This window comes from Canis lupus, chromosome 7 (genome assembly GCF_048164855.1).
Source record: "Canis lupus baileyi chromosome 7, mCanLup2.hap1, whole genome shotgun sequence".
NCBI classification, from domain to species: domain Eukaryota; kingdom Metazoa; phylum Chordata; class Mammalia; order Carnivora; family Canidae; genus Canis; species Canis lupus.
The window spans coordinates 45,289,167-45,317,120 of NC_132844.1; the positions used below are offsets into that span (position 1 = coordinate 45,289,167).

At 39.2% G+C, this 27,954-nt stretch overlaps 1 protein-coding gene and 1 long non-coding RNA gene across 4 annotated transcripts in view; one reads left to right on the forward strand and one right to left on the reverse strand.

Moving 5' to 3' along the window:
* Positions 1 to 27,954, forward strand: part of EYS (eyes shut homolog) — a 1,513,100-nt gene that overhangs the window by 1,429,618 nt on the left and 55,528 nt on the right. The window contains exons 34-36 of the mRNA XM_072832461.1: positions 8,935 to 9,117; positions 24,286 to 24,452; positions 25,286 to 25,430. Coding sequence (XP_072688562.1) covers positions 8,935 to 9,117; positions 24,286 to 24,452; positions 25,286 to 25,430 — 495 coding nt within the window. The remainder of the gene's footprint in view (positions 1 to 8,934; positions 9,118 to 24,285; positions 24,453 to 25,285; positions 25,431 to 27,954) is intronic.
* LOC140636805 (uncharacterized) lies at positions 1,560 to 27,778 on the reverse strand. 3 transcript variants are annotated; one of them, XR_012034021.1, is made up of 6 exons: positions 27,719 to 27,778; positions 26,936 to 27,263; positions 17,727 to 17,883; positions 5,854 to 5,908; positions 4,748 to 4,872; positions 1,560 to 2,203 (listed from the first exon to the last, which is right to left on the reverse strand). It is a non-coding gene; the product is annotated as an uncharacterized lncRNA (long non-coding RNA). The 3 variants fall into 3 exon arrangements; XR_012034022.1 differs by lacking the exon at positions 26,936 to 27,263; XR_012034023.1 differs by lacking the exon at positions 5,854 to 5,908.

Below are 27,954 nucleotides of genomic sequence, written 5' to 3' on the forward strand. Positions count from 1 at the left end.
GAAATAAAATAATTCAGAGAGGGCACCTAACAACTAGAACATAGTAGCTATTATCATTGCTATTTTTTATTACTTTGGAGTATATAAAAATATGTTTATATATCCATGGCTTAAAAAAGAATAGATTAAAAAGTTTTTTTTAACATTTCCCCTGAACTTGAATTATGACCCACTCCAACCTTGATGTTTCTTAATTTCTTAACTAAAAATCCATTAACTTGAAGAAACTCATGACTTAAGAATGAGAAAAGTGTTCCAAATACATCAGTTCTCAAATATTCCATGTGTGATATCTGGGAATTTTACTTTGTCATACAAAAAAACTACAAAGCATATTTAGTCCCGTATAAATCTGCATTGTTTATATAATGTGAATAACAGATAAATGATACCATTCTCAAAGTTCATGCCATAAGCTGTAAGATCCACAATGTGACCCATATCTTCTGGGGATTTTTCTTCTTTGACATTTCATGGTACTGTGAAAAATCCTACTCTATCTGGTTTGGCTTGAAAGTAATACTTTGAGAAGCCAGAAGATGGCACTAATTTCTAAGAATTACACAGCTAAAAAGACTGCTGCTTCAGATCCTGATCCTTTACTATTTCTTTTGCTGGTGGAAATAATGATGCCCCACATTTTCATCAGTTTTCTTATCTTAATGTAAAATTCTGTTTGTTCTTAGCTTTTCTCTGACAACTAGAAAGAGAAGTGAGAATGGTGGAATTCTGTATCTACACAGAATGTTTGAATGATTTAGTATAAGCCGGAATTGGCAATCAACCAATGATATTTATTTCATGTTTTTTCAATTCACCTAGGAGTGAATTGAATATTATATATCCATTTGAATAGAGAGCTTGATTTTATTCATATATTGAGTATTACCTTGAGTTCAGAAAGAATAGGTAAGTATATGTTTTCTGTATAAGTCATCATCACCTATTACTGTTAATAACATCTTAGGAGAGACTTATTTTTCTCTTAAGTGAAAATGAAAATCACATTTGTAAGTTACTACTCTTTTATTTCTAAATGTTAATACTGAACAGTGTGGAAGCATGCTCGAGAGGGAGCTTATTCAACAATAGAAATAGAAACAACAGCAATCGTGTATATAGTTTTATACCCTAATTGCATTTATAAAGGATATTGAGCTAAATTTATTGCTATATTACTAAGAAAAAGTTAAAAACAAAGAGAGAAGAAAGATGTTTACACTCAAATCTACAAAAGAAAGCTAGAGAGGCAAGCAGTGGTCTTGTATTTTTGCAGATTTATCCATCTGCCTAAGGGTATATGAATTTTTTCCTGGCAAAGTTAAATGTATATTCCGAGGTAGTCTATGCTGCTAAACACCATTCTTGCAAAACTGGCATACCAAAGTCTTTCAAACTCAGCAGTTTCCAGGGGGAAATCCATCTACCATCTGCTTGCTTCATTAAAATACATAATAAAAGAGGGAAGAACTGAACTGCATTTTTACTAGCTCAGCGCTCCCTGGTGTCCAGTCGGCTAAGTTTATATACAATGGCCTAGATAGAAAACAGAATCCAAGTAAAAATCAACAATAGTTTTATTTTGTTTTCTTCTTGTCTTTTGTATTTGTATAAAAATAGAGCAAAGAGCTTTATTTTAGAAAAATAGTTTAGACAACACAGTCTATCCTGAAAACACTGTACATTTTCAAGAATTCTTTAATGAACTTAAGGAACTTTTCCCAAGTCCATATTATAAAATTTCAAACAAGATTGTGAGAGAATCATACAGATATTTTGTCATGAAAAGCTAAAAATTTCTGTCAATAACTATCAATTGCCCCCAAGAAACATAAGTTAGTATTTTAATCTTAAAGTTCAAAAGACATTATTATCAAATATTAAACATAAAACAATTTTAAAAGAAAAAGCATGTGAAATTATAGTTATGTTTGAAACATAGTTATGAAAAACAACTGATTTGTGAAGTTGGGGGTCTTTTCCTTGATTTCCAGTATCAATACAGAATTATTATTTGAATTTTGGCCCACATTTGAAAAACTGAGATTCTAATATCTTTGCGAAAATCCAAAAATATTCATTATAAGCAAATGACTAAAAAGATGGGGGGAAAAGCAAACAAGCAATGGTTAGCATTGGTAGGATGGTACAGAAATTCCTTTTCCCAAACTCATCCAACAGATCCAGTTCTTTCTTTAATGACCTAAGAACAGAACAATTAAGATATTAAATAAACAATAACAGCAGAAATATAACATCAGTGTCACTAATTTTTCAACACTACGGTAAACCCTTTATACACGTTCACTCAACCATTTGATAAAGATGTATCCTATCCCTACCTGAGTCCAGGCACTGTTTTATGCCCTGGACTTGGTGAAGGACAGGCAATCTCTGCCCTGATGAGCCCAACGATCTAACTGGGGAGAGAGACAGTAAAAAATAAACAAATGGTATATAATGTAATAAGGCTGTGGTAAGCAGAGCAGGTTAAAGAACTAGAGAGTAATGGGGGTAGGAGGAATTAATAATTTAGTAGAGTGGTTAGGGAAGACCCCTGTGAGGAGGAGATACTTGTGCAGAGCCTTGAAGGAAGTAATGGAGCAAGCCATGCATCTTTTGGGGGAGAATATGTTTCAGACATTGGAAACTAGAGGAACAGAAGCTCTAAGCTAGGAGCGTGTTTGGTTTGTTTCAGAAACACAAAGAAGTTAGCCGGTTTGGAGCAGAATGAGCAAGAAGAAATGGGTATAAAATAAATACAGAGAGTAGGGATTTGAGGCTATGCTAAAGAGTTCAGGTTTTTTTAATTTCTAAATTTGAGGGAAAACACTAGAGGACTTATAAGTATGCAATTAATTTTTAAAAGTCCACAGTAGCTACAGTATGAAAGAGAGACTGCAAGGGACAAGGGTGGCAAGGGAAACTAGTAAAGAAGCCAACAGTAGTCCAGGCTAGAGAGAATAGTGCAGTAGGCTCTGGTGTATTGATGGAGGTGGTGAGAAGTAGTGAGACTCGGGGTATGTTTTGAAAATGAATAGGATTTTCCAGTCATCTGTTGATGTGGCAGAGAAAGAAACAATTTAGGTTATGACTAGTTGGGCACCTGGGTGGCTCAGTGGCTGAGCATCTGCCTTTGGCTCAGGGTGTGATCCCAGGATCCTGGGATTGAGTCCTGCATTGAGCTACCCACAGGAAGCCTGTTTCTTCCTCTGCCTGTGTCTCTGCCTCTCTCTCTCTCTCTCTCTCTCTCTCTCTCCCTCCTTGTGTCTCTCATGAATAAATAAATAATTTTTTTAAAAAGGTTATGACTAGTTTTTGTTCTGAACAAAGACAGAGAAGACTGGGGAAGAGATGTGGTTGGGAGGAGAGGTGATACAGATATGAGAATAAAGAGTTCCGTCTTGTGTATGTTCAGTTTGAGATTCCTATTGGTCATACAAATGTATATTAAATATCTAGTAGATAGTGGGATATATGAATGTGGAGCACTTATAAAAAATCAAGGATAAAGACTCTCATTCAGGAGGCATCCTCCTGTAGTTGGTACATACGAGGAGATAATGATGGCAAATGGAGACAACTGAAAGAAAGAAGAATGAAGGGAGCAGTTGAAGGCAGGAAGAATACTAGGAAGGATATTATGACAATCAAATGAGGAAAGCATTTCAAGAGAAAGAAATCATCAATTGTGTCAACTGCACCTGAGATATTGAATGAGAAGAAAACAGAGAATTAGCATTGAATTTTAAAAGATGGTGGTCACTCATGACCTTCACATCTGAAGTTTTAAAGGAAAGAGAGAGGATAACTTGGCTGGAAAGAAATCAAGAATGAATGGGTGGAAGAAAAAAAGGAAGGAAGGAAGGAAGGAAGGAAGGAAGGAAGGAAGGAAGGAAGGAAGGAAGGGAGGGAGGGAGGGAGGGAGGGAGGGAGGAAGGAAGGAAGGAAGGAAGGAAGGAAGGAAGGAAGGAAGGAAAGAAGGAAAGAAGGAAAGAAGGAAAGAAGGAAAGAAAAGAAAATGTCAACACAGATACTCTTTAGGAGACTCTTACTAGAATGGTAGAAAAACAAGGAGTAGTAGAGAAGACCGAGGAGTTGAGGAAGCAGTCTTTCAGATGGAGAGATTTTAGCATATTTAATGTTGAAGAGAATGATTCAATAAAGAAGAAGAATTTGGTGTCTCCCGGGAAATGGAAAAGAATTGCAGGAATGATGCCTTTCTAAGGGCAGATGAAGGATGGATTCAATACCCAGGCAGAGTCAGCCTTGTAACCAGAAAAAAAAAGGCAGAATATATGAATCCAGATGAAAGCTCTGAGGCAGGGCGGGTTTGATGGCAGAAGAATGGGGCAGTTCTCTGTTCTTAGGTTACATTCCTCAATGAAATAAGAAGCAAAATCATCGACTGAGAAACAATGAATGTTAGATGTTAGAGGGGGAAGAGGAGGTATAAATTAGTTGCTTTAGTGACTTGCCTGGGAAAATGGGGTAGGATTACAGAGCTTGTGCAAGAGGCTCACTCACTTGAGACTTGTGGTTAGTTCAGATGTGTTTCCTTCAGCCACATGCTTTTCTCAACCCTCACAAGAAGTTGGATACTGTTACTATTCTCATTTTACACATGAATAAACTAAAACAGAGAAGTTAACTTGCCCAAATTTACTTAGAAAGTAAGGAAATCCAAAATCGAGTCTGAGCTGGTTACATCGAGTGGCCTCTCTTCCATCACCAAGATGTGTAATACCTCATGTCCCCGCCAGCCGGCGGGCTTCAGGAGGCATCTCTGACTGCAGAGTCAAAAGGAAGGTATTCTGAGTCTGGCCGCTATTTGTCTTCTTCCCACATCCCAGTAGCTCATCTTGGTCACCTCTATTAAAAAAAAAAGTCAATAATTCAGGTAAGAGGACTAACCACAGGATATTTTTAAAAGAAAAAAAAGTACAGGTACATTTAAAACAACCATGTGCTATTTCTCTGTCCTGATTGGGAATGAGGAAATTTTGCCACAGGAAATTCCTAGAAGACAGAAGTTTATACCCTTTCTGTGGTAATTTTTGCTAAAATGTATTCCATGAGCATAATATGTTGTACAAAGATTTCACAACAAGCCTGCAAACGAGCATGATATTATAGAAAAAGATTAAGATGTTCTCCCATCATTGAAGGTTGGTAGAATTTTTAATGACCCTAGGTGATGTTGAGATACATAAGGCTTTTTGACTGCCTGAAATGTTCCCAGACTGCTGTTAGTGATTTTGTTCCCTTACTCCACATAGTAAATAATTAATACTTAGTTCAAATCCCAACATCCCCCCTTTCTTCCTCATGGTTCCAGTCTATTGCTAAAACTTTAACAGAACTGAAGAAAAAATGCAGAAGTTCACATATGGAAACCATGAGGCAACTAGGGGTTACAAAAGAAAAAAAATTCATTTAATAGCCCTAAAATATTCCCATTACAATCTGTTCATTCTACTGGTTTGATGACGACTGATGCTTCTAGAAGTCTGATTTGGGAATTTGTGTAATAGAGTAATCAAATTAACCAAATGTTGCCTGGTTGAAGATCATAAAGGGCTTACTTCCAAGAGCTGGAAAGAATCATTTGTGAGGTTGAAAGTCCTCTTTGTCTAATCAGGGTCCCTCCGTGTTCTCCGGCCTAAACCAGCAGGATGAAAACAGTGTGGGTAAGGGACACAGAGGATTCTTCACAGTGGGCTAGACATTCTTTGTCCAATTCTCCTGATTCCTGTTCTTCCCTTGGAAACCCCATCTTTTCACAGGCTCAGAGTTGCTAAAACAGAGCCCCTTGATGTAAATCATAGCTAACAGTTTAGAGAAATAACTTACCTGCCCAGAGGCATGTGATTCTTTCTACAGAGTTATTCAGTAGAATATGAGTTGCCTGTGTAGTTTCATTTTTTTAGTAGCAACATTTTTAAAAATAAAAAAGACAAGTGAAAATTATTTTAACAATATATTTTATTTGACCCAATATTTAATGCATATAAAATATTATTAATAACATATTTTATATTCTTGGGGCACCTAAGTGGTTAAGCATTGAACTCTTGGTTTTGGTTCAGGTTGTGATCTCACAGTCATGAGGCCAAGCCCCACATCAGGCTCCATGCTCAGCACAAAGTCTGCTTAAGACTCTCTCTCCCTCTGCCTCTCCACACTGCAAGCACGTGCCCTCACGTTCTCTCTGTCTCTCTATCTGTCTCTCAAATAAATAAATTTTTTGGAAAAAAAAATATTTTACATTATTTTCTCCATCTCAGCCAACCTAGCCACAATTCAAGTACTCAACAGCCACATGTGGTGAGTGTCGACATTATTTGACGGTGTAGCTTTAGACTAAGAAATGTGCAGAGTGTGATGGATTTTTTCCTGTGGGCATAGTTATCTTCAGTCTTCAGTAAACATTGTCCTTCTTTTCAGTGGTATGAAATTGTGTTATAAACTTATTCTTATTGGATACATTTCTGTTCACTGTTTATATAAATACCACACCATTACCTTTTTCCATGACTGACCTATATATTTCCTCACATTTACAATTCAGTGTAAGCTTAGCTCATTGTTAGATTTCTTGGTGTCATCAAAGTCCTCATTTTTGTTCTTAAAATTTGGTCCTCACTCTCTCCATCTAATCCAGCCTTCATATTTCATGACTAGAGTGATATTTCTAAGAGGCAACTCTGACCATTGCCCAACCACTCAAAGATTATAGAGAAAATATCAAGCCCTTCATAATCTGACCCTCATCTGACTATCTCATTACATTTGCTTGTACTTTTCCTTTTTAAACTTCATTCTAAAATTGACATATGCTGTGAGCTGCTCGAGTATGACACACTGTTTGGGCCTCCCTACCTGAAAATATGCTATTCTTTCTACCTGAAATGATGTTTCCTTTTCATCTGCCAGGTAAATTGCTGCTCATCAGCTTTCAACTCAACTTTCCATCCAGTTCATGTGGATACATTAATTGACCACACACTGGTTCCTTGAGGCTTAGGATGGTGCTTTATTATCTATGTGTTACCAGCATCTAGCATAGAATCTGATAGGGAAATACCTACAAGGTATATCTCTTGATCTAACCTAAATGTAGTACTAAATCGATAAGTAGTCCCAGTTGTAAATTATAAACTGGAAGAAATATTGTTGAGTCATTACTTAAAAAAAATTCCTCTATTTTAGCATTTAGTTGAATACTGTCTTTTTTAATGGCAACATCAAAACACTCGGTTTTTTATTTTGTTTCAATTCCAGTACATTTCATTTCCTTCAACCATCCTACCTACAGTACTACTGCAAGCAAAATCCCTGATAGGAAGACCGTAGATGTATTGCCTCTGGAACACAAACCATAAATTACTTCATTAGATAAAAAATAAATATAAGAGGTGATATGTTTCACAATCATGTTTTGGATTCTGGTGAGTTTGGGGAAAAAGAACACTTATCCAAAGAATAAACTGATAAGGTTTTTTTTAAAAGATTTTATTTCATGAGAGACACAGAGAGAGGCAGAGACATAGGCAGAGGGAGAAACAGGCTCCCTGCGGGGAGCCCAAAGCAGGACTTACTCCCAGGACCCCAGGATCACGACCTGACCTGAGCCAAAGGCAGACATTCATCCACTGAGCCACCCAAGTGCCCCTAAACTAATGAGATTGTAGTGAAATCTTATTCAGCTGATTCCATACAGTTACCCTACCTGAATAGTTGTATGAAACAAGCAGAAATAAAAGCCTCTAATAAGTGGAATCACTTTTCCCAGGATAGTACAATTATCTGCTGTATAAACAATTATAACCAGATATAACAAGTGTTTTGTTTTAAGCATTAGGTACCAGAGTGAGGATATTTCTTAAGGCTTATAAAAATTCTAGTTTTACAACTTCCCAGGAGAGGCAACATCTCTTGAGAAGAAGAGAGCAATATAAGGTAATCAAAAAAACCTCTTCTTCCCTCTATCAAGCTGCCTTCAACTATTAAAAATAAATCCTAGAAACATCTTTTAACCTGGGAATACCATCCCTAACAGACGACAGGGATAGGGATCAAAAGCCCCCTTCCCATTTCCTGTGGTCCTTTTGCAGTGGGGAAATAGAAGCCAGTTGGGACTATTTACAAACAAAACAGAGCAGTAAAAGAGAAAAGTTGGAAACAAGATTAGAGGCAGGATGAAAAGAGCCTAGCTGGCTAAGAGTACCCCTCAATTAAGTTCTATTTTGTCCACACTGGCTCTTGAACTTCGTTTTTAACCATTTTCGGTTTCTACTAAATCTCCCTACGGTTTCAGTCCTATTGAAACCCATGCTTTCATTTTTTTAACAAGCGTCTTAACAGAGCAAGAAAAAACATATTTTTTGAAACAAAGATTTCTACTTAAAGAACGGTCCTGGTCATCGACAACATGGTGATGGAAAGCGATCTGTTTCCTGCCCATGTCTTGGCCTTCCCACCCCGACCTATGGCTTTGGCTCTCACGGATGTGCAGGACTAGAAAAGCAGAGTTTCAAGCTGTTGAGTTCCTGTCTAAGTCACAGCCAGTGTTCAGATGTCAGATCATGTATACAAAGCACCTGGGCAAATACTTTGCCGGTGATCTTTTTTTATTTCAAAAATTACTCCTCAAAATATAGGGGTTCTTTTTTTAAGTAAATTCTTCATTATGTATAAAGGGTATGCGAGTGAAAGGTTTATATACAGGATCTCAAAACACTGCACTTCCTTTGTTCTGGTTTTGAAATTCCCCATTGAGTCACTTAGTTGCTCAATGCTGAAGGGCACTTAAGTCTAATTAATGTGATAGTAAACAGAGTCTCTGGCCAGATACATCAGCAAAATATAACCCTCCTTTTACAAGTACATGTGCAGGTTTATTTTAACAATTTGGTTTGGGTTTTTCCACAGCTATTAATATTACTGAGCCCAGGTTCAGTGGCACAGATGCCTTTGGATACACTTCATTCCTGGCTTATTCACGGATCCCAGACATCAGCTTCGGTTATGAATTCCACTTGAAGTTTCAGCTGGCAAATAATCACTCGGCACTGCAAAATAACTTAATATTTTTCACTGGACAGAAGGGCCATGGTAAGATTAATTGAACCCTCTAGGACTTGCTTAGCTCCTTTAAGAATACTTTAGAAAATTTTTCAGGGGTACTCTAATTGGCTGTGGATAAAGGAGACATTTGCCTAAATGTAGCCTCCTCCTGTTTTCTGCCTCAAGCATGTTTCTTGTAATCCAATGCCTTCCAAAGTTCCCTGACCCTTTTTGAAGGAGCCCTGTTCACACCGAGGGCAAGAGTTCCTGCAGGCAAACAGGAGAGCAGAAAAGGGTAATTGTCACATGAGAGGTGAGCTTATTAACTTGTCCTTTCCTCTGTTTCTTTCTGTTTCCATATAGAAGGAGAGAAGGGAAATTCTCAGAAGGAACACCATTTCACCAAGTGTTGTGAAATGGGAATGGTTGCCCTCAAAGGAAACCATTCCAAATTGAAGAAGTGAGTAATTAAGAAAGTGCTCGGCCTGTGATATACTACTCCAATGTCCTAGTATTGGTGGGAAATCAACTTATAAGTTAAATTTGTCTGTTTTAAGTAGAAACCAGTTACATCTTGTGTGGAATCAAGGAAGAGCACATATATTTTACTCCCAAGTCGGTAGCTGACTAGTTAAGCAGTTAATCACCTACTTTCTCTGAGTTCAGTATTCTCATCTGTGAAATCAACATATTACACCAGAAAAGGACCTTTCTCTCAACCATCAGTGGTTCTATTGTGCTAGGTACATAACATATTCTGTTCTTTTCGACTCGTTCAGTGACTGCTCTAATTTGGAACAGTGGTTTCTGTATTAACACATTTCTGAAAGGAGCTGGGTGGGGTGTCAGCCTCTGACCACTTCTGGGAGGATGGGGGGGGGGCACTTTATCATGTGAAGTGCTGTTCACTCCACCTCCAAAGTCTGTCAGAATCTCGGCCCCATCTCTACTGCCAAACTGCATGACCTCCTGGAAGCTGATCTCCCTCCAGCCTTCCCCACCTGCAGTCCATTCTCCGAGTCATGGCAAGAGTTACTTGTTTTAAAGGCTTGCTTAAAAGCCACCTGTGACTTTCCACTGTACTGAGGATGCAGCCCAACCCTCCCTACCATGTCCTCAGAGGACCTTCAGGATCAGGCCCCTGTCTCCATCTCCAACCTCAAGCTCTCTCAGCCCTGTGCCCCTGTCCACAGGTCTTCTTGCAGTGCCTTAAGGCTCAAGCACTTGCCTGTCGCAGAGGCTTTGTATGGGCTCTTTCCTCCGCCTTGACTGGAGATGGCTGTCAGAGCGGTCAAGAGAGCAGGCGGGGAGGCCTGGGCATGTAGACTTGGATGCAGTCTCCACACCGACAGATTATGTGTCAACTTACTCAATGTCTCTATGCCTATTTCCTCACTTGTCAGATGGTCTAATAATTATACATTCTCAAATGGAGTTGTGAGGATTAACGTAGTTCATACGAGCAAAGCACTTAAAACAGAATGGGATTCAGTACACATGGCAGCTTCCGTTTTCTCAGGGAGGCCTTCCCCAGCCACCTTCACAAAAGTAGATGCTATCACACTGCATCCAAGTTAGTCTCTACCACAGCTTATTTGTTTTCTTTAAAGTCTATACCTCCATTTAGAATTTTTGTCTATTTTTTAGATAGTTTATTTTTGTCTGTTTCCACTCCTAGAATGGGAGCTCTGTGTGGAGAGAGACCAAGCCAGTCGTCTTCGACTTTATACACCTACACTTAGCACACCGCCTGACCCATAACCAGTACTGAATGAATGAATATGAGAACTGCCACAAAAGCAGATAATTGCATGACGTGTAAGACAGCAACACAGCCACACAAAGGTTTTAAAAGTAGCTGTTCTTGGGGGTTTCCAGTTCAGATCTTTAACCCATCTTTAACCCATTGCTACCTTCCTCCCATCCATTGGGTCAACCTTCCCTGCCTCTGGGCATTGAGAGTGTGCCTGGCACTTAGAGCACACACCCTTTGTTATGAACTTTGGTTTGCTAAATTTCTCTCTCAGAAAAATGCTGTCCCGGGTATCTCCACATTGCCCACAAAGCCTCTCAAATATCTGCTGAGTGACTGCCAGAAGGCAGGGAAGAAGGGGAAAAAGAAGGAATTTTTACCCTTGACTCTACTCCACACATCCTCCATCATATGTCCTTTGATTATATCCTTTTTTTTTAAGATTTTATTTATTTATTTACTTACTTACTTATTTACTTACTTATTTACTTATTTATTTATTTAACAGAGAGAGAGAGAGAGCACAATGAGGGGGAGCGGCTGGCAGAGGGAGAGGGAGAAGCAGACTCCCCCCTGACCAGGGACCCCACTGTGGAGCTCAATCCCAGGGCCCTGAGATCATGCCCTGAGCCGAAGGCAGACACTTAACTGACAGAACCACCCAGGCGCCCCTGATTATATCCTTTTTAATTAGAACCCAAAAAGCCACACAAAAAAAGCCTGGCTGATGAAAAATTCAAATGAGCATTGAAGACCTGTGTCTCTCTTGTTTTAAAACGAATCTTCTAAATTCTGAAAGATTCAGGAGAACCCAAGTAAAGGATAAACACTTGCCTGTGCAAATGCTGCCACCAACTAATTCCCCAGTACTCTTCCAGGAAGAATCCTTCAAAAATTTCAAAACAAAAACAGACAAGCAAAAAGCAATGTTTTTAACACAGCATTTGTAAAATGTGGACTCTTTCTTGTGACATTTTTTGGTCCTCTCTAGTCATCTGCTCTATAGATAAGGAGCGGAATGTTCAATCATTCTGCATTTGTATTTTTAGGTTTATAGAATGATTAAATAAAGACTAAATAACAGGTATATTGTGGAGCTGTTTCCTCTGGAGTGAAAATGAAAAATCTGAAATATGCAATTCTACATGAAACCACCTGGGGGAGCAAGAACACAGCTTAAAAATGCAGGTAGCACGCACTAAAGAGCTTTTTAAGGCAGAGTTATCTTAAGTAGGACCTCTTCATGCCTGTGCCATGATCACATAAGGGCGCTTGTTAAAATACTAATTCCCAAACCTTCTTGAATTAAAAAAAAAATAGAATTTTATCAAGCACGCTGGGTGCTTTTTATGTAAATAATGTTTGAGAGCAACTAGTCAAAACCTCCAGGGACCAGCTAAATTAGACCATATTTAGAAAAGGACTGAGATATGTAATTACTGCCCATAATGTCATATGTTGGGATAACTCATCAATTTATGTCACATAAAATTATTAATTAAAAAATACACATTCCTGTAAAATATAATGGATATAATTAATATCAACCATACAATTTGCTGTTGTCTTATTTTATGTAAGAAACTATGATCTAAATGTTTTGGTTTTTTTAAAAGATTTTATTTATTCATGAAAGACACAGAGAGACAGGCAGAGGGAGAAGCAGGTTCCTTGCGGGGAGCCCAATTCAGAAGTCCATCCCAGGACCCCAGGACCATGACCTGAGCCAAAGGCAGATGCTCAATCACTGAGCCACCCAGGCGTCCCCTAAGTCAGTGTTTTTAACAGTGTTATCTCCACACTTAGATGTGTTTCTTAATTATTTGGTAACATCAGTCTCCTACCTGCTCGTTGGTTGTTACCACTAAAATCACCATTTCCCATGCCGCCTTTGTCTTTCTCAGGTTAAAAGATGCACAAAGCTTGAGTTTATATAAATAAAATGTAAGCCAACCTCTAATTTCTGACACATCCATATAAAAAGGCAAAGGACCTTCATTGCCCAACACTGATGTTATTCCTCCAAGTTTCCCAAAGCTAAGCATTTATTTTGCCAGATTTCATTCTCATTGAACACTGGACAAATCACCCTGTCAGACATTCACTTGAAAATGTCTCTCCTGACTTGTGATTGTAACCTAACCTAATCCCATTCCTGTGTTTCTGCAGTCATATTTGACATTTCCTTTATTAGCTCCTCTTCCTTCCTTACGCCTTACTCCCTCATAGTGTACATCTTATAGTTTGGCTCTTCTGGAAACCACACCATGTCCCACAGTGGTCCACAGGTGATTACAGTATCTTCCCCTCCTTTATCCCTTCTGCAGGCAACTGCCATTAATAAACATTATGCTTAAAAAAATAAAAATAAAAATAAATAAACATTATGCTTCAGCTACAAACCCAGAAGTCATCTAGGTTTCTCCCTTTATTCATTTTGACAAATATTTGCTGGCGCCCTCAATGAGGCATTCTTTTAGGTACTGGTGATACACTTATGAATATTGTCTTCTCTTCATTTTGTCGCCCATGTTCTATCAAACTCCAAAGTCTGTCCATCTTACCTCCCAGTTGCTTTTTGTATTTTCTGCTTCTTGACTCTTTCTTCTCCTCATTTGGGCCCAGTCTATCACGGACTATTGCAGGAGCAACAGCCTTCTTCCCAGGCTCCCTGCCAGTCATGCGTCTCCTCCCCTCTGTTCCCCACTTTGCTACAGCAGATCATTCTAACATTCAAATCCAAACTTACCTTGCCTAATCAGCATGCTTCATCACAACGTACACACCTAATAAGATCCTTTACATAATATGTATAGACATTTATCTGGCCCCTGGCTATTGCACAATCTCCTTTTCCTTCAGTCTGCCCTATAGTTGGCTGTATTGGCACATGTGAACATTCTGCATCATGTTGCCATGTCCTCCATTTCTATGCTTTTACCGAGGCTATTCCATCTTCCTAAGCCACCCACACTTCACTTTCATGCCTCCAAAATACTTCTATCCTAAAAGACACAGCTCAAAAGATCATTCTTTGAAGTCTTTAATCCTTCAGGAAAATTCAAGAATTAATTAATCTCACTACAGTTTGCTGGGAACTGTTATCCTATCTTCTTTGTGTCCGGATCTCTTTGGGAACCACAACAATGGCTTTTTTATATATATATAACTAGAGTGGCTGTCACATGTAGATACCCATTACAGTTTTTTAAAGAATAGATGCAAAAATCCATGGTCCCTGTTACACTAAAACTTAAAATCGATTCAGGGAGTCACAACATGTATGTACTTAAGATTTTGTTAACTAACAATACTAAATCAGAGCTAAGAAGCCATGTCCAGGATACATAGCATCCATCACAGTGTCTCATGCATGCATATCAGGAACATAGACATCACTGAATGAAAAGAGGCACGTAACTGATACAAAAGATGGAATTCAGAAAGTAGAGTTCTCATCCAAGTAGAACAGTCAAGGAATTTGTTTAGTGTGCTTCTCTTTGTGAGCCTTCCATTTCAACTAGTCCTCTACAATTAGCACTAGAGCAGCCCCACTGGCATTTCCATTCCCATTCCCTCCCAGCCTGAGCCCAGCTAGTCCCCAGCCCAACAGTCTGTATAAGCAGCCAGTTTATTCCATTGCCCTCATACCTCTATCTTTACAGCTTTCTATTGCCTGGAATGCCTGACCCAGTTCACTTTAATTAATTTTAAAAATTATTTTTTAATATTTTTATTTATTTGAAAAGAGAGAGTGTGCACATGCGAGCAGGGGTAGGGGCAGAGGGAGTGAGTCCTCAAGCCAACTCCCCACTGAGTGCAGAGCCCCACTCAGGGCTTGATCCCACAGCATCCTCCGATGAATTTGGGTCTCCTTACAGCCTATCAACACAAAGCCTATATATAGAACTTGGTTTTTTCTTTTTCTTTTTTTTAGAACTTGGAGTTTATGTCCCATAATAATTATATACTTCTTTGTCATTTACAACCACGACTTCGAATCATATGAAGCTACCAAATTCATAAATCAAAAACATTAAAATAGTGGCAATTTCCTAATCTTAATCTTGTCCCTTGGCAAGATTAATCTTAAATTCCTTTTAGACAATCCCTGTCTTTAATATATTTTGTATCCCCAACTGCATCATTCTCAGGATTGGCACTGTGTGAGAAATCAATAATTACATACTTATTGATTCTTTCACTAACCGAAAGACTCTCTGAAGACAGAGACTATTCTGGTTGGCTTGTAATACTGTATATCAAGATTGATGTGGACTGTAGTGAAGAAGGTAGGGTCTAAATAAAGGATAGAGGGGGCACATGTATCTCTGTTCACATCATTGAAATGTAAGTTAAAATCTCAACATTAGCCTTTATTAAAAAGGTATAATACAGTGATACAATTTTTCAAAAAAACGTATATAACTTCTGGTTCTTTGATCTATGTACCTAAGTGCTTTGTGTGCATAGCTTCCTGTCAGTTCCTAGCATGTAGGTCTTCTATGCTGCAGTAATTAACTAGGAAAGGTTACCTCATATTTCATGCCAAATAATATCTTATTTACTTCAAGCCCTTGGTTATTAACTGTAACAGAAATAAGAGTGCATAAATATAGCTTGATGTTTTTCTGGGGGAAAAGATGAAATGAATGTCATCTACAGTACAGAAAAAGAAAAATGAAGGAGGGAGTGCATCACAAAATCCAATCAGCTCAGCCTGTTTTTTATAGAGCTTTGATTCAGATAGGGCAGAAGGAAGATGCCTGATGAATGAGAGAGCAGGTTGTAGCCAATTCCTTAATATAACACATCTCCCAATTCCATTGTACTGAGGCATTCTGGAACATAACTGACAGTGTATGCTCTGACCCAATATTTTCTACTATAGAAGAATGTTCATTATTTTCTTCTGCAATCTCATCAGAATGAGTAGAAATTATGAGAATTTCTTCCTGACAACCTCAAACTATCAAATCTTAACTGTTGTGAAATTAAATATCCTGGACGATGATGTCAAAGTTGTCGGAGTTATTAAATAATTTGAGTTCTTATGGCTGTCCAAAACTAATTCACATTACTGACTGAGAAATACATGAAAATTGTCACATTTGACCAGTACTTAAAGAGCATTGAAATGACAAAAATACGTAGATCCCTGCAAATCCTCTGGCCTTTATTATTTATTTTTTGTTTTTTTAATATTTTATTTATTTATTTATTTATTTATTTATTTATTTATTTATTTATTTAGAAAAAGAGTGCACGTGCAAGCAGGGAGAGGGGCAGGAGAGAATCCTCAAACCAACTCTGCACTGAGCAGAGCTGGAGATCACGACCTGAGCCAAAATCAGAGGTCTGATATTTAACCAAATGGGCCATCCAGGAGCCCCCCACACCTTTTTTAATTTATATGGAAGGGAATGTTCATTCATGCATAGTTCAATGTGCATAAACTTGATCTCAGAAAAGAACATCCGAAGGGCAAATTGCAAATCCATCCACTACAAGCCCACATTTTCACTCTTTGTTCTACACCTCCAATGAGCACCTTATGGAAACTCAAGTGTACCCACAAACTGGTGTTTACATCCCTTATTTTCATTATCTCATCTCTGACAGCAAACAGCAAGAGAGACCCAGACTTCCCACTTTTTCTAGTCTCAGCTCTTTTTGGTCAAAACATAGAAAAATATGGGCCATGTGTAGCCTCAGAAAATGTGGTGTATCACATTCTCATGTGCTTTGAGCACAACGTTGCATTGGTTATTGCTGTCATCCTTCCCTCACTGTCTGTTCACCAGCACAGCTGGAAGCCAGGACATCATCTTGACTTGGCCACAACAGTAGCTAGTTTACATTGCCTACATTTTAATCATTTAATCTCCTGAAGTAGAAACTACATGGTCTCCTTGTACACAATGGTTAACAAAGGAACATTGTGCACAGGGCTGTGCCTGGTTCTGATGCTTTCAGAGCTCTAGAATATCTTTAGTTTAATGGTCATATCTACAGAACAGGAAGCTGAAAGTTTGCCACTATGATTACAAGCTGTACAGTACAGGGACACCTGGGTCCTGCAGTCGGTTAAGCATCAGACTCTTGGTTTACAGCTCAAGGTCATGATCTCAGGGTCATGAGATTGAGCCTGTGTGGGGCTCCTGGCTCAGTGGGGAGTCTGCTTCTCTCCCTCTCCCCTCACCCCTCCTTCACTCTGTCTTTGTCCTCCTCTAAAATAAATAATTTTTTTTTAAAAAAAGAGAGAGGAAAAAAAATGAAAAAATAAAAATAGAAGCTGTACAGTACATATCATAAGATAAACCGAGAATGTAAGCTCCTTATGATTTCATTCAAAAACCTCCACTTATCTTTTTTTTTTTTTACGTAGAAACATGGGGCACGAGTTCATGACCCCTGAGATCAAGACCTGAGCTGAGGTCAAGAGTCGGAAGCTTAACCGACTGAGCCACCTAGGCATCCCAAAACCTCCAGTCATCTTAATTTTAGTTTAGCACCCACTAAAGCAGATATCATCACTGAATATGGAGTAAAAATGGCTTCAATATCTAGAATCTTGAACCACTCAATATATATTGTTCCAGTAGGTGAGACTTTCATTCTCTTGGGTCTTATTTCTCACACATCAAGTTAGATATATTTTTGCTTTGCACCACGTTAGCTTCATTCTAATTTCATAAGCTCCTTCCATTATTTTGCTGAAATCATTCACACCTCTCTCTTTACTCATATCGAATTTAGCTTCCTCTCTGACCCTCTCATGACCATTTGAACAGTCAACTAAAGCTTAATTATGTGTCCAAAGTCAAGAATATTTAATTAAAAGGCAGTTTTCTTCTTTCAGAAATATAAAAGCTTTATAAGCCCTAGAATAATAGTCACATACCCTCACAAAGTATCTGTACACAAGGACTGGCTTTTCAGAAAAGAACTCCCACCAGGAACCAGGAACCATTCGCCAAGCAGGTTTCATTGGACCAGAAAGTCACAGAATCATCTTGGTGACTCCTCTCCCATCTATTCTTTCACTCAGGACAGGAAAGCTAGAAGGGAAAAGAAAAATCCACTTGTCACTTAGAATTTCTGAATCAATTTGCAAAGATCTTATAAAACACTCTAAGTTATTGCTAGCGACAGTCCTGTGACAGTATTATCATCACCATTTTTTCAAAAGAGAGGGAGAAGGAGAAATGGGCAGCCAGAAGTTCAATGAGTAAAGAGCCTTTGTGATACGGGGGCACTGCTTACCTCTGCGGGCTCCAGGTACAGTATCATTTTGAGAGAGGTAAATTAGATTTAATACATGATAATATTTCACCAAACTGGAAGAATAGTTTGAAGAAATAATACAAATTACATTTGCTTTCTGTAGTTATAAATCAAAATGTCATCCTAAATAAAATACTTCAGAAAGTTTTTTTTTCTACTGGAATTAAAAGGTTGTTGGACACCTGAACAAGAATTATCATGCTTCTGTGACATAAAAGTTTCAATAAGAGGGATGCCTGGGTGCCTCAGCAGTTGAACATCTGCCTTTGGCTCAGGGTGTGAGCCCAGTCCGGGATCAAGTCCCACATCAGGCTCCCTGCATGGAGCCTGCTTCTCCCTCTGCCTGTGTCTCTGCCTTTCTCTGTGTCTCTCATGAATAAATAAATAAAATCTTTTTTTTAAAGGCTCAATAATAACCTTTAAGTATGGTGAGCACTGAAATACACAGGTATTTTACAGAACTGTCTATATTCATGTTTTAGTTTCCCAATATGCCCCCTTAGAGCAACCAAGGAACAGCCCAAAAATCCCAGGAAAAGCCTTCCAACAGTTCTGAATCCTCACCAGGGCACCTGAGAATGAGCTTTTTTTTTTTTTTTTTTTTAATTCATGAGAGACACAGAGAGAGAGAGAGAGAGAGAGAGAGGCAGAGACACAGGCAGAGGGAGAAGAGAAGCAGGCTCCATGCAGGGAGCCCAACGTGGGACTTGATCCCGGGTCTCCAGGATCACGCCCTGAGCTGAAGGCAGATGCTCAGCTGCTGAGCCACCAAGGCATCCCCGAGCTTCTACCTCTTTGCAGCCCAGTGGTTCTGATTTCTGGGGTATCCTTCTGAGCAGACCAAGTGAGAGCATATGTACATTCAGCTTTATGATTTACAACAGACAGTAATTGACCAAAATCAGTGGGAGAAACAGCAAGACAGGTTCTCCCAGAAATTATCTCCAATGCATAGGCTTGGGTTAATTCTTTTATACATGAGTCTTATTCTTCCTTTTAAGGATTTTGTTGATGAGTCAGTGGTTCCAACCACTAGCTACTCTTCTGCAGGTCTTCCTTCAAGGTGAAGCTAATGAGACCAACACTAATTACTGTTACTGAATTTGCCTGGTGTTTTTCTCATAAAAATTCCTTTACAATCACCATATGGTATGCCAGCACGCTACTAAGGTCTACCTATTTTCTCTCTGTTTTTGTCTCTCTCTTCATTCAGGTCAAAGTGACCTGTATGATTTTTCCTGGGCTTACTATCTGAAACCTTTGATACCCTCCTCCCTTCTATATATAGATTTCTGCTTCCTGTCCATGCTTGCAAGTTAATCAGAGGCTATACTGATATGGTCCAGCCAGGTTGGAGAGCTGCTGGTATAAATACTAAAACCTTTAGGTTTTTTTTTTTTTTTTAAGATTTTATTTATTTATTTATTTATTTATTTATTTATTTATTTTTTATTTGATACACACACAGAGAGAGAGGCAGAGACACAGGCAGAAGGAGAAGCAGGCTCCATGCAGGAAGCCTGACATGGGACTCAATCCCGGGTCTCCAGGATCACACCCTGGGCTGAAGGTGGCACTAAACAACTGAGCCACCGGGGCTGCCCAAACCTTTAAGTTTAAAAACAAACTACAAGCAAATCCAGTAAAGTTCAACCTCTTTGATCTTTCCTTCCAGATAATCCATGGCAGCATCCTTCACCTTGTTTCCATTTTTTTTTAATTGAAGTATAGTTGATACCCTATTTTACATTAGTTTCAGGTATGCAACATAGCAGTTCATATGATTCATAGGTTGCTATGCCCACAAGTGTAGATGCCATCTGTCACCATACAACACTATTACAGAACCACATTGACTACATTCCCTATGCTGGATGTCTCATCCTGGTGACTTACTCATTCCATAACTGTGAGCCTGTACCTCCCACTCCCCTTCATCCATCTTGCCCATCTCCCCATTTACTCCCTTCCAATAACCACCAGTTTGTTCTCCATATTTAAGGGCCTGTTTTTGCTTCTTTTGTGTGTCTGTTTGTTTTGTTTTCTAGATTCCATATATAACTGAAATCATGTAGCATTTGTCTTTCTCTGCCTGACTTTATTCACTTAGCATAATACCTTCTAGGTCCATCCATGTTGTTGAAAAATAGCAAGATCTCATTCTTTTTACGGCTGAATAATATTCTACTATATGTGTGTGCGTGTATCTCACATAACCTATATCCATTCATCTATCAATGGACACTTCCATATCTCAGCAATTATAAATAGCACTGCAGTAAACATAGGGGTACATGTATCTTTTCAAATTAGTGTTTTCATTTTCTTTGGATAAATACTCACTAGTGGAATTGCTGGGTCATGTGGTAATTCTATTTTTAATTTTTTGAAGGACCTCCATAATGACTTTCACAGTGGCTGCACCAGTTTGCATTCCCATCCACAGTGTACAAGAGTTCCTTTGTTTCCATTATTTATCATTGTTACCCTGGCCACCATCCCTCTCTTTATTTAGACTGTCCTTGCTTCTCTTGCTAAGTCACTGTTCTCTGTCCATTATGAGGCCAGATGCTTTTCTGACCACAGCATCTCATCTTCTTCCCCCATGAGATCTCCTGTAAGCAACATTATGAGTTGTTATAATGCTAAATATGGTTCTCCAACACATGGCCCACTTCATAGCTCTCTGCTAAACAATATTTGTGGAACTGAATAATGACTCTTCTTTCTAGCCAAAGAGAGACCAAGTTTGTTTGGTTTTAGTTTTTTGCTGTACATTCTAAAAGGATTTCTATTCGCTTCCTAGATCTTGTTATTCATAGCTACTATTCATCCAAAGTTATCTCCTATTGTTTCCTTCCTCCCCCTTTACCACTTACACAACATAATCTCACTAAATCCTTCCTTCTTAGCATCAGCTACTAAATAATATCCAACAAATATTCCTTGCTTTGTCTGAAAATCTTCTTCCTAAGCCTGGTTTCATTAAGGTTCACTCTGGCTTTAGGTTCTGCATGCCAAGTGAGCTTAGTTCCAATTCTTTTTATGAACAAACTCACTGTGTCAATCACTAAAAATCTCTAATAGTATAAATGCCAAATATCATCTGTAACTTTGTCAATTGACAAATGTAAAAATAGAAATTGCCCAAATATTTCTCAGAGCTACTCATAGAGTAATGTGATAAAGGAACACTTAAATTTGAGTCTGCAATTCAATTAGTGGTAGTTGTTTGAAATATGTCATTGTTAATATTATTACATGCTTTAAGGCAAGAAATTTTCACTTCAGTAAATGTCACAGGAAAGTGACATAAGACATATAAATGGTTGCTAACAAACATACCCACAAGTCCCTTCACTTCACCTACATGGTTGACCCTCAAAAAAATTTCAGTTAGATCAGAGTAATGCACTGAAACAATCAGTCTATAGGTTTAAGAAAAAGAAAAAAGAAAAACTCTATGGTTGTCCCTGACCCCAAAGGTTAACTGAGAACAGATGCATGCTCCTGCCTAAGGGCCAAGCATACCTGCTTCCCAGGCTTTGTACTGATGAAGTAGGAGAAGAAAACAGGATATACAAAGCTAAGGTCAGGCCTAGTCAAGGAGAAAAGAAAAAAAAATGCACCTATTGAGAACCTACCATGTGCTGGGTTGGCACTGTACCGATATTAAATATCACTTAATCCTTAGAAAACTCCTAAGAGATATTATTATTCCCCTTATTCCTCAGAAAGGAACATTCAGGAAGAGCTGGTGGTGGTGGGAGGTGGCACAGCTCCAGCCAGACACATGCTTCTTTTTCTCTGCTACATGGACAGTGATTAAGAGTATAGTCTCTGGCATCAGGGTGACTTTAGATGCAGGCTCTGCCACCTAGCAGCTATGTGACCTTTAATGGTCCCATATGTACCTCAGTATCACCCCACAAACCCTGACGCAGATCTGCCCCCACAAGTCTTAGCACCTCATCTACCTACAGAGTCTCCCAACAGCCTCAGATGCACAGATTAATAGTGTTTTCATTGCTTGCTCTTCTCTCCCAGTTTGTTATATGAAGGCAACAAAGATTCCCCCCTCAGGCATGGCTATGTAATTTGTGGGCCCATTAGAAAATGAAAATTCAGGGTCTCTTGTTTAAAAAGCAAAGAAAAAATGCCATTAGAGGTACTGAAAGTATTTATTTTCTTCAGTGGTCTCTCAACCTTTTATGGTGTCTTTTAGTTGCTATTTATTTCAGTGTAAGTTAAGAAAAATTAAAATACTAAATTATTAACAAGACTTTTATCATTCATTTTTATATCATGAAATGCCGGTTTAAAATGCAAATATCAGAGCATTTAACTCATTTGCAGAATCACCAAAATTGGTATTTTGTAGCTTGTACCTGCATGTGTAATTTTTCTTACCAGAATGCTAGAGATGCTGCACAAAATCAAGTCAACTTATCTTCATTTCACTTCTTGAAACACCCATGTTCTGTCAACATTCTCTCCCTTCACTTACTGGGGGCTAAGGAAGGACTGAAAAGAAATATATCTATGGACTCCCTTCTCTCCCTTTAGGTCAGTGTCACCATTTTCAGTGTAAATCATTAGCCAATGCAGAGAAGTAATGAGAGTAAGAAAGGAATGCGAAGGCTCCTTGATCTTTCAAGTTCTAAGATCACCATTGCCTCTCTGTGCTGGAAGCAACTTTGTGGTTCAAATAGAAAGCATAACCTCTTGGGGTGGTCAGCACCATACCTATGCAGTCTTTAGACACAACACATTTATCTTATTAGTAGTAGTACTATTAATACTAATAATACTAGTATATAATCGTATAATTAGTAGCAGTAGTCGTCGTCGTAGTAATACTAATAATACTAATAATAATCGTACACTGGGGCTCTCAACCCTGGCTGCGTATCATGCTCACCTGATGAGCTTCCAAAAATAACCCAGCTCACAGCCCATGGCAGACCCACGAGAAAAGCACAGGTAGATTCAAGTACTTCTAAATATTTGTCTTCCATTTTCCAATGCCTTGGGAAGCCCATCTCTCTACACTATCTAGAAACCCCCCCCCCCCCCCCCGCTGCAGATCTTCCTCTCCTTTACCTTGCTTAGACTAACAGCAGAGGCCAAGGCAGCATACAACATCAACCTTAAAAGTGTAGGAGAGGGAGGCTGTGCACACTCACAACAAACTTTGTCCATGTCCAAGGACTCACTTCTGCTTTTTTTGCTCACTGATTAAACTTCTTACTTCTATCAGGCCTCATATTTTTCGTCTGAGCAGAAGTATTTGCCTTAGTTTCCTACCTGCAGACCTCAGTATTAAGTCCACAAACACACCTTTCAGAAACTGAATGATATATTTGGGTTCCTCCTCCCTGTGGACAGACCTCCTATGTCCACCTAACTCAAAAGCTCTGCCTTAACCTACGTTTGTTCTGCCCACTTGCTGGCAGCATTGACCATCTCCAGTGTTCTATATGCTACCGGACCTACTGCCAGAACCCTTCTCTAGTGTCTGATGTTGGTTCTCTTCCAACCGCCTTCCCCTTTTTCCACGGGTCTGTATGAGCTGTATTCTGAATGCTCTGGGTCCTCACTGTTCTCTATGGATGGTCCTGAGCTAATGGAGAGAGAATGAGAAAAGGGAACATAGACACAACCCATCTTTAAGTGGTCATGGGGGTATGGCCAAGAGCGTTTGTAAGAAAACAATTATAGCATATCCTGAGCAATTATGGAAATACAATTTTTAAAACTCTCTTCAAATCATAGACTTTCAAAGCTGATACTCGGTTATCTCAATTTATTGAATCTCCTCAACTATCAGAGCAGTTCTACTCTATTATAAAGTTCTATGTATTGTAAAGTGTACACTGAATTTCATTCAAACAAAAAGGAGATGTTAATCCCAACGTTTTAGGTATTGATCATTCCCCTCAGCTGGCAAGAACCCTTGTGGCTTCAAAGAAAAACTTTTCGGTGTTCACAAAATTTCTAAGGGTGTGAACAACAATACCCAGACACAGACATACCTGAGTGCCGATGAGAGGCTACATGTCTATTATACCTTCCTATATGCTGGTCTATACCTCAGAACTAGACAATAAAGTGAAGCTGACTAGAAACCTGAATTATCTCTCAGCAAGCATGCCTCACATGTCTTTTCATCCCAGGGTTGAACGGCGATGACTTCCTGGCTGTGGGTCTGCGCAATGGCAGTGTCATTTATACTTACAACCTGGGATCGGGCATGGCAAGTATCAGCAGTGATCCCCTCGATCTGAGCCTTGGCATCCACTCAGTCCGTCTGGGGAGGCTCCTCCAGATGGGCTGGCTGAAGGTAAAATGTCATCCCTTCATCTATCCCACAGCTTTGCGGAGCATTGCCATATATCATTGGACCTGTGCAATAGAGACGAGAGGCAAGAGGCCCGCGCTGCCTGCCCCATGCAGTTGACAGACCAGTGCTCACAGCTGAGGATGAGAAGCATGCTTGCAATTAAGTGGTGTGGGGATAAGTAAAAGGGATGACTAATGTAGATAAGGTGAGAGAGAGGGCTCAGGAAATGCTCCCCTACAAAGGTGAGGCTTGAGCACAACTGCAAATAAATAGGAGTTCAGAAAAACAACAGCAGCTAGTGTGTGTTGAAGAATGCAAGTAGTTCAGTGTGGCTCTGGGGTAGGGAGGAGCGAAAGAGGTGATTAGTTGGTGGACCGGGTCTGTATTATCAAAGGACTTCGATGTCATGCTAAGAAGTTAGATTTTTATCAAGAGCTATGGAGAACAACTGAGAAATTAAGAAGGGGGGTTGAGTACCACAGTGGAGTAACTTTTTTTGATAAATTACTCTGGTGGTTGTATTGAGAATGGAAGGGGAGGGAGCAAGGGTAGAAGGAGGAAGACCAGCCGGATGCCAGCTCCTGATCTTTGGAGAACTGTGATTATGATTGAAATGCAAAACCATCACTGCAATATTAATATATCCATGGTAACAGACACCAGCAGAGAAGCAAAGAATAGAGTGGTGAGGTGTTTTTTTATTTTTTCAAAATTCAGGTCTTTGTGAATTTTTCATGCCAAGTTAATGGGAAATAACAAAACAGTATCTTAACAGTTCACCCTGGGGAATTAATTCCTTTTTTAATAGGTTTTGAATTCTTTTCCTTTTGAAGGTAGATGATCATAAAAATAAATCCATCATCTCCCCGGGAAGACTGGTTGGTCTCAATGTCGTCAGTCAGTTTTATGTAGGTGGCTACAGTGAATACATACCAGATCTCTTACCCAATGGAGCCGATTTTAAAAATGGCTTTCAAGGTAAGGCTTGGATAGTTTTTACACTCTACCTACCAGTTTCAAATCCTGAGGCAAGAAAAAACTTTAAATAATACATTTCTAGTTCCAAAACTAGAAAAATGAATTGTTTTCTAATCAGACTTAATCAAAGTTTAATTTTAATGGAAAGCATTCAGTCACTGTTTATTCATCGCTTCCTACCTATGTACTACATGTTTAGTATGTTTCAGTAAAGAAAACAAAGATCCCTGCACTTGTGAGTTTGCATTCCAATGGGGTAAAGGCAATAAACACTAAAAATGATGAATAAGTAAATTATATAGTAGTATGAGCTGATAAACTCTGTAGGGGGAAAAAGGAAATGTAGAGCATTATGGCGAGGAGGATCGGGGCTTGGCTAATTTTTTTTTTTATACAGGGTGTTTTTTAATATAGAGCAAGCAAGATAAACCTCATGGAATCACAGTAAAAATTGAAACTCCAACTAACTTTGGAATATATTTGATGTAAAGGTGAGAGACAGACTGCAGCTAACTGATCCATACCACCAAGGTGTGGACCATAGAGGCCACCACACGTCAAGAGGATTATTATGCTTGAGCAAGTAATTGTATGACCATAGTCTGTCTCCCTGTGCTCAGGAAGGGAAATAGACGCAGAACTTCTCCCACAAAGCTGACTTCTAGTAGACTTATAAAATAAAGACATGCTTCAAATTATTATAGTAGTGCATTTGGTGAGACTAAGCTTTTTGATGGATCCTAGTCTCAGAATATTTGGTCAAGGAGCTGTTTGTTACAGTGTCCTCAGCCACCCACCCATGACCAACCTACTCTCTGGCCGGAATCAAGGAATGGGGACAGGATGTGATGCACATCTCTGCAAGATAGGAGCTGCCATCAACAGCCATTTCAGGCACTTGAGTTCTCTGCCTGCCTGGCAGCATCCTTTTCCTCACCTTCACCGACTTCTGCCTAAACACGGATGTAGGAACCCACATATGTGAAACATGTGAAAGCAACACAGCCAATCCAGCATCATACAAGATCCTCTTCCAGCAAAATGAGTTCCTTCTGCCAAGGTTCTCCAAGAAATCTTTTCTTTGATTATGTCATCAGTGTGGATTCTCAGAAGGGTGTCTTATACAAGAGTTTAAAGCCTATTAAGGCACTGTGCTAAATATAATAATTCGACAGTTCTTTCTCAGCAGGAGATAATCTGAAAAGGATTGTAAGGGCATGACAAATCCATGAGTTCTTGAAAACACTATATTCACGAAAAGGGATGGGTAAACTTATGAATGTGAAGAAGCACATCTACTCGGTGAAGTGGAGATCCTGGGAGGGGTCATCAAAACTTGGTCATTTATTCACAGACAAATGCTTACATAAATACTCTGGGTGTACCATCAAGGATAAGAGCATAGACGCAGAAACCCAACTGGCTGGATACACACCCCAGCTCTGCCACCTACAAGCCTCATGACCTTGGCTAGTCACCTCTCAGTGCCTAGCTGTGCCTCTTACCTGTAAAATGGAATAATAATAGCACTTCTCTTGCTATGTAGTTCTGATATTGAGTTAATGGTGAGAGAACACAAGATTAGAGTCTGCTTTGTGTTAGCGATGATGACGGTGCTGCTGGTGGGAGGTGGCACAGCTCCACTCATTCTCCTCTTTCTCGTGTGGACACTGGTTAGGTGTGCAGGCTCTGGAGTCAGGCCATCTTCAGATTCAGGCACTGCCACATAGCAGCTTCGGACCTAACTTGTAGCCTGTTATTCAAACTCTTTGTGTTTCCATTTTTTTCTCTTTTCTCCTCAGAGGAGAAAAATATATACTTCATAGGGTTCTCCTGAGTTAATCAATAAAATAAAATAATTATATTAAGTGCCTAACCCAGAAACCAATACATAAGAAACACTCAATGTATGTTTACTATTGTTAGCACTCTAACCTGTTGTCATAGAATTTGAGATTGTCAAATTTATTGAAGTCCAGTGCTTCCTGAGGTTTTCTCGTGCAATTTTCTCCCTCCTATTACAAATTTTCTGCACACTTTGCTAATGAGAACAGAGGCTCTCCTCAAACCTGTCATTTTTTTCCTTAAGTGTGTCGGTGACCTATGCTCAGCATGCAGAGTGGGCCCTTCCTCTGGCAGAAATGCTAGGATTGCACATACCTGGAGCCACATAAGCTGCCACGGTTCTCAGGATAGAAGTCTTGGGCAGGTCTTCTTAGCAACTGCCACTTAATCCAGTCTCATGGAAGTTCCATGACCTTGAAATCTCCTACTCTTATCACACTTACCTCTTGAGTCCTCTGTTGATGTCTGCCTCTCCGCCTTGATAAACTCACATTTACCATTCTGCAAAGTATAGACACTTGTTACCAATATACCATAACAAGCAGATCACAGCAGTACCACAAGCTTCTGACTCCCAAAAGCTGAGCTCTACTGTCTGTAAAGAATGATATAGGATAATTTTCTTAAAATATAGATTTCTGGACAGCCCGGGTGGCTCAGCGGTTTAGCGCTGCTTTCA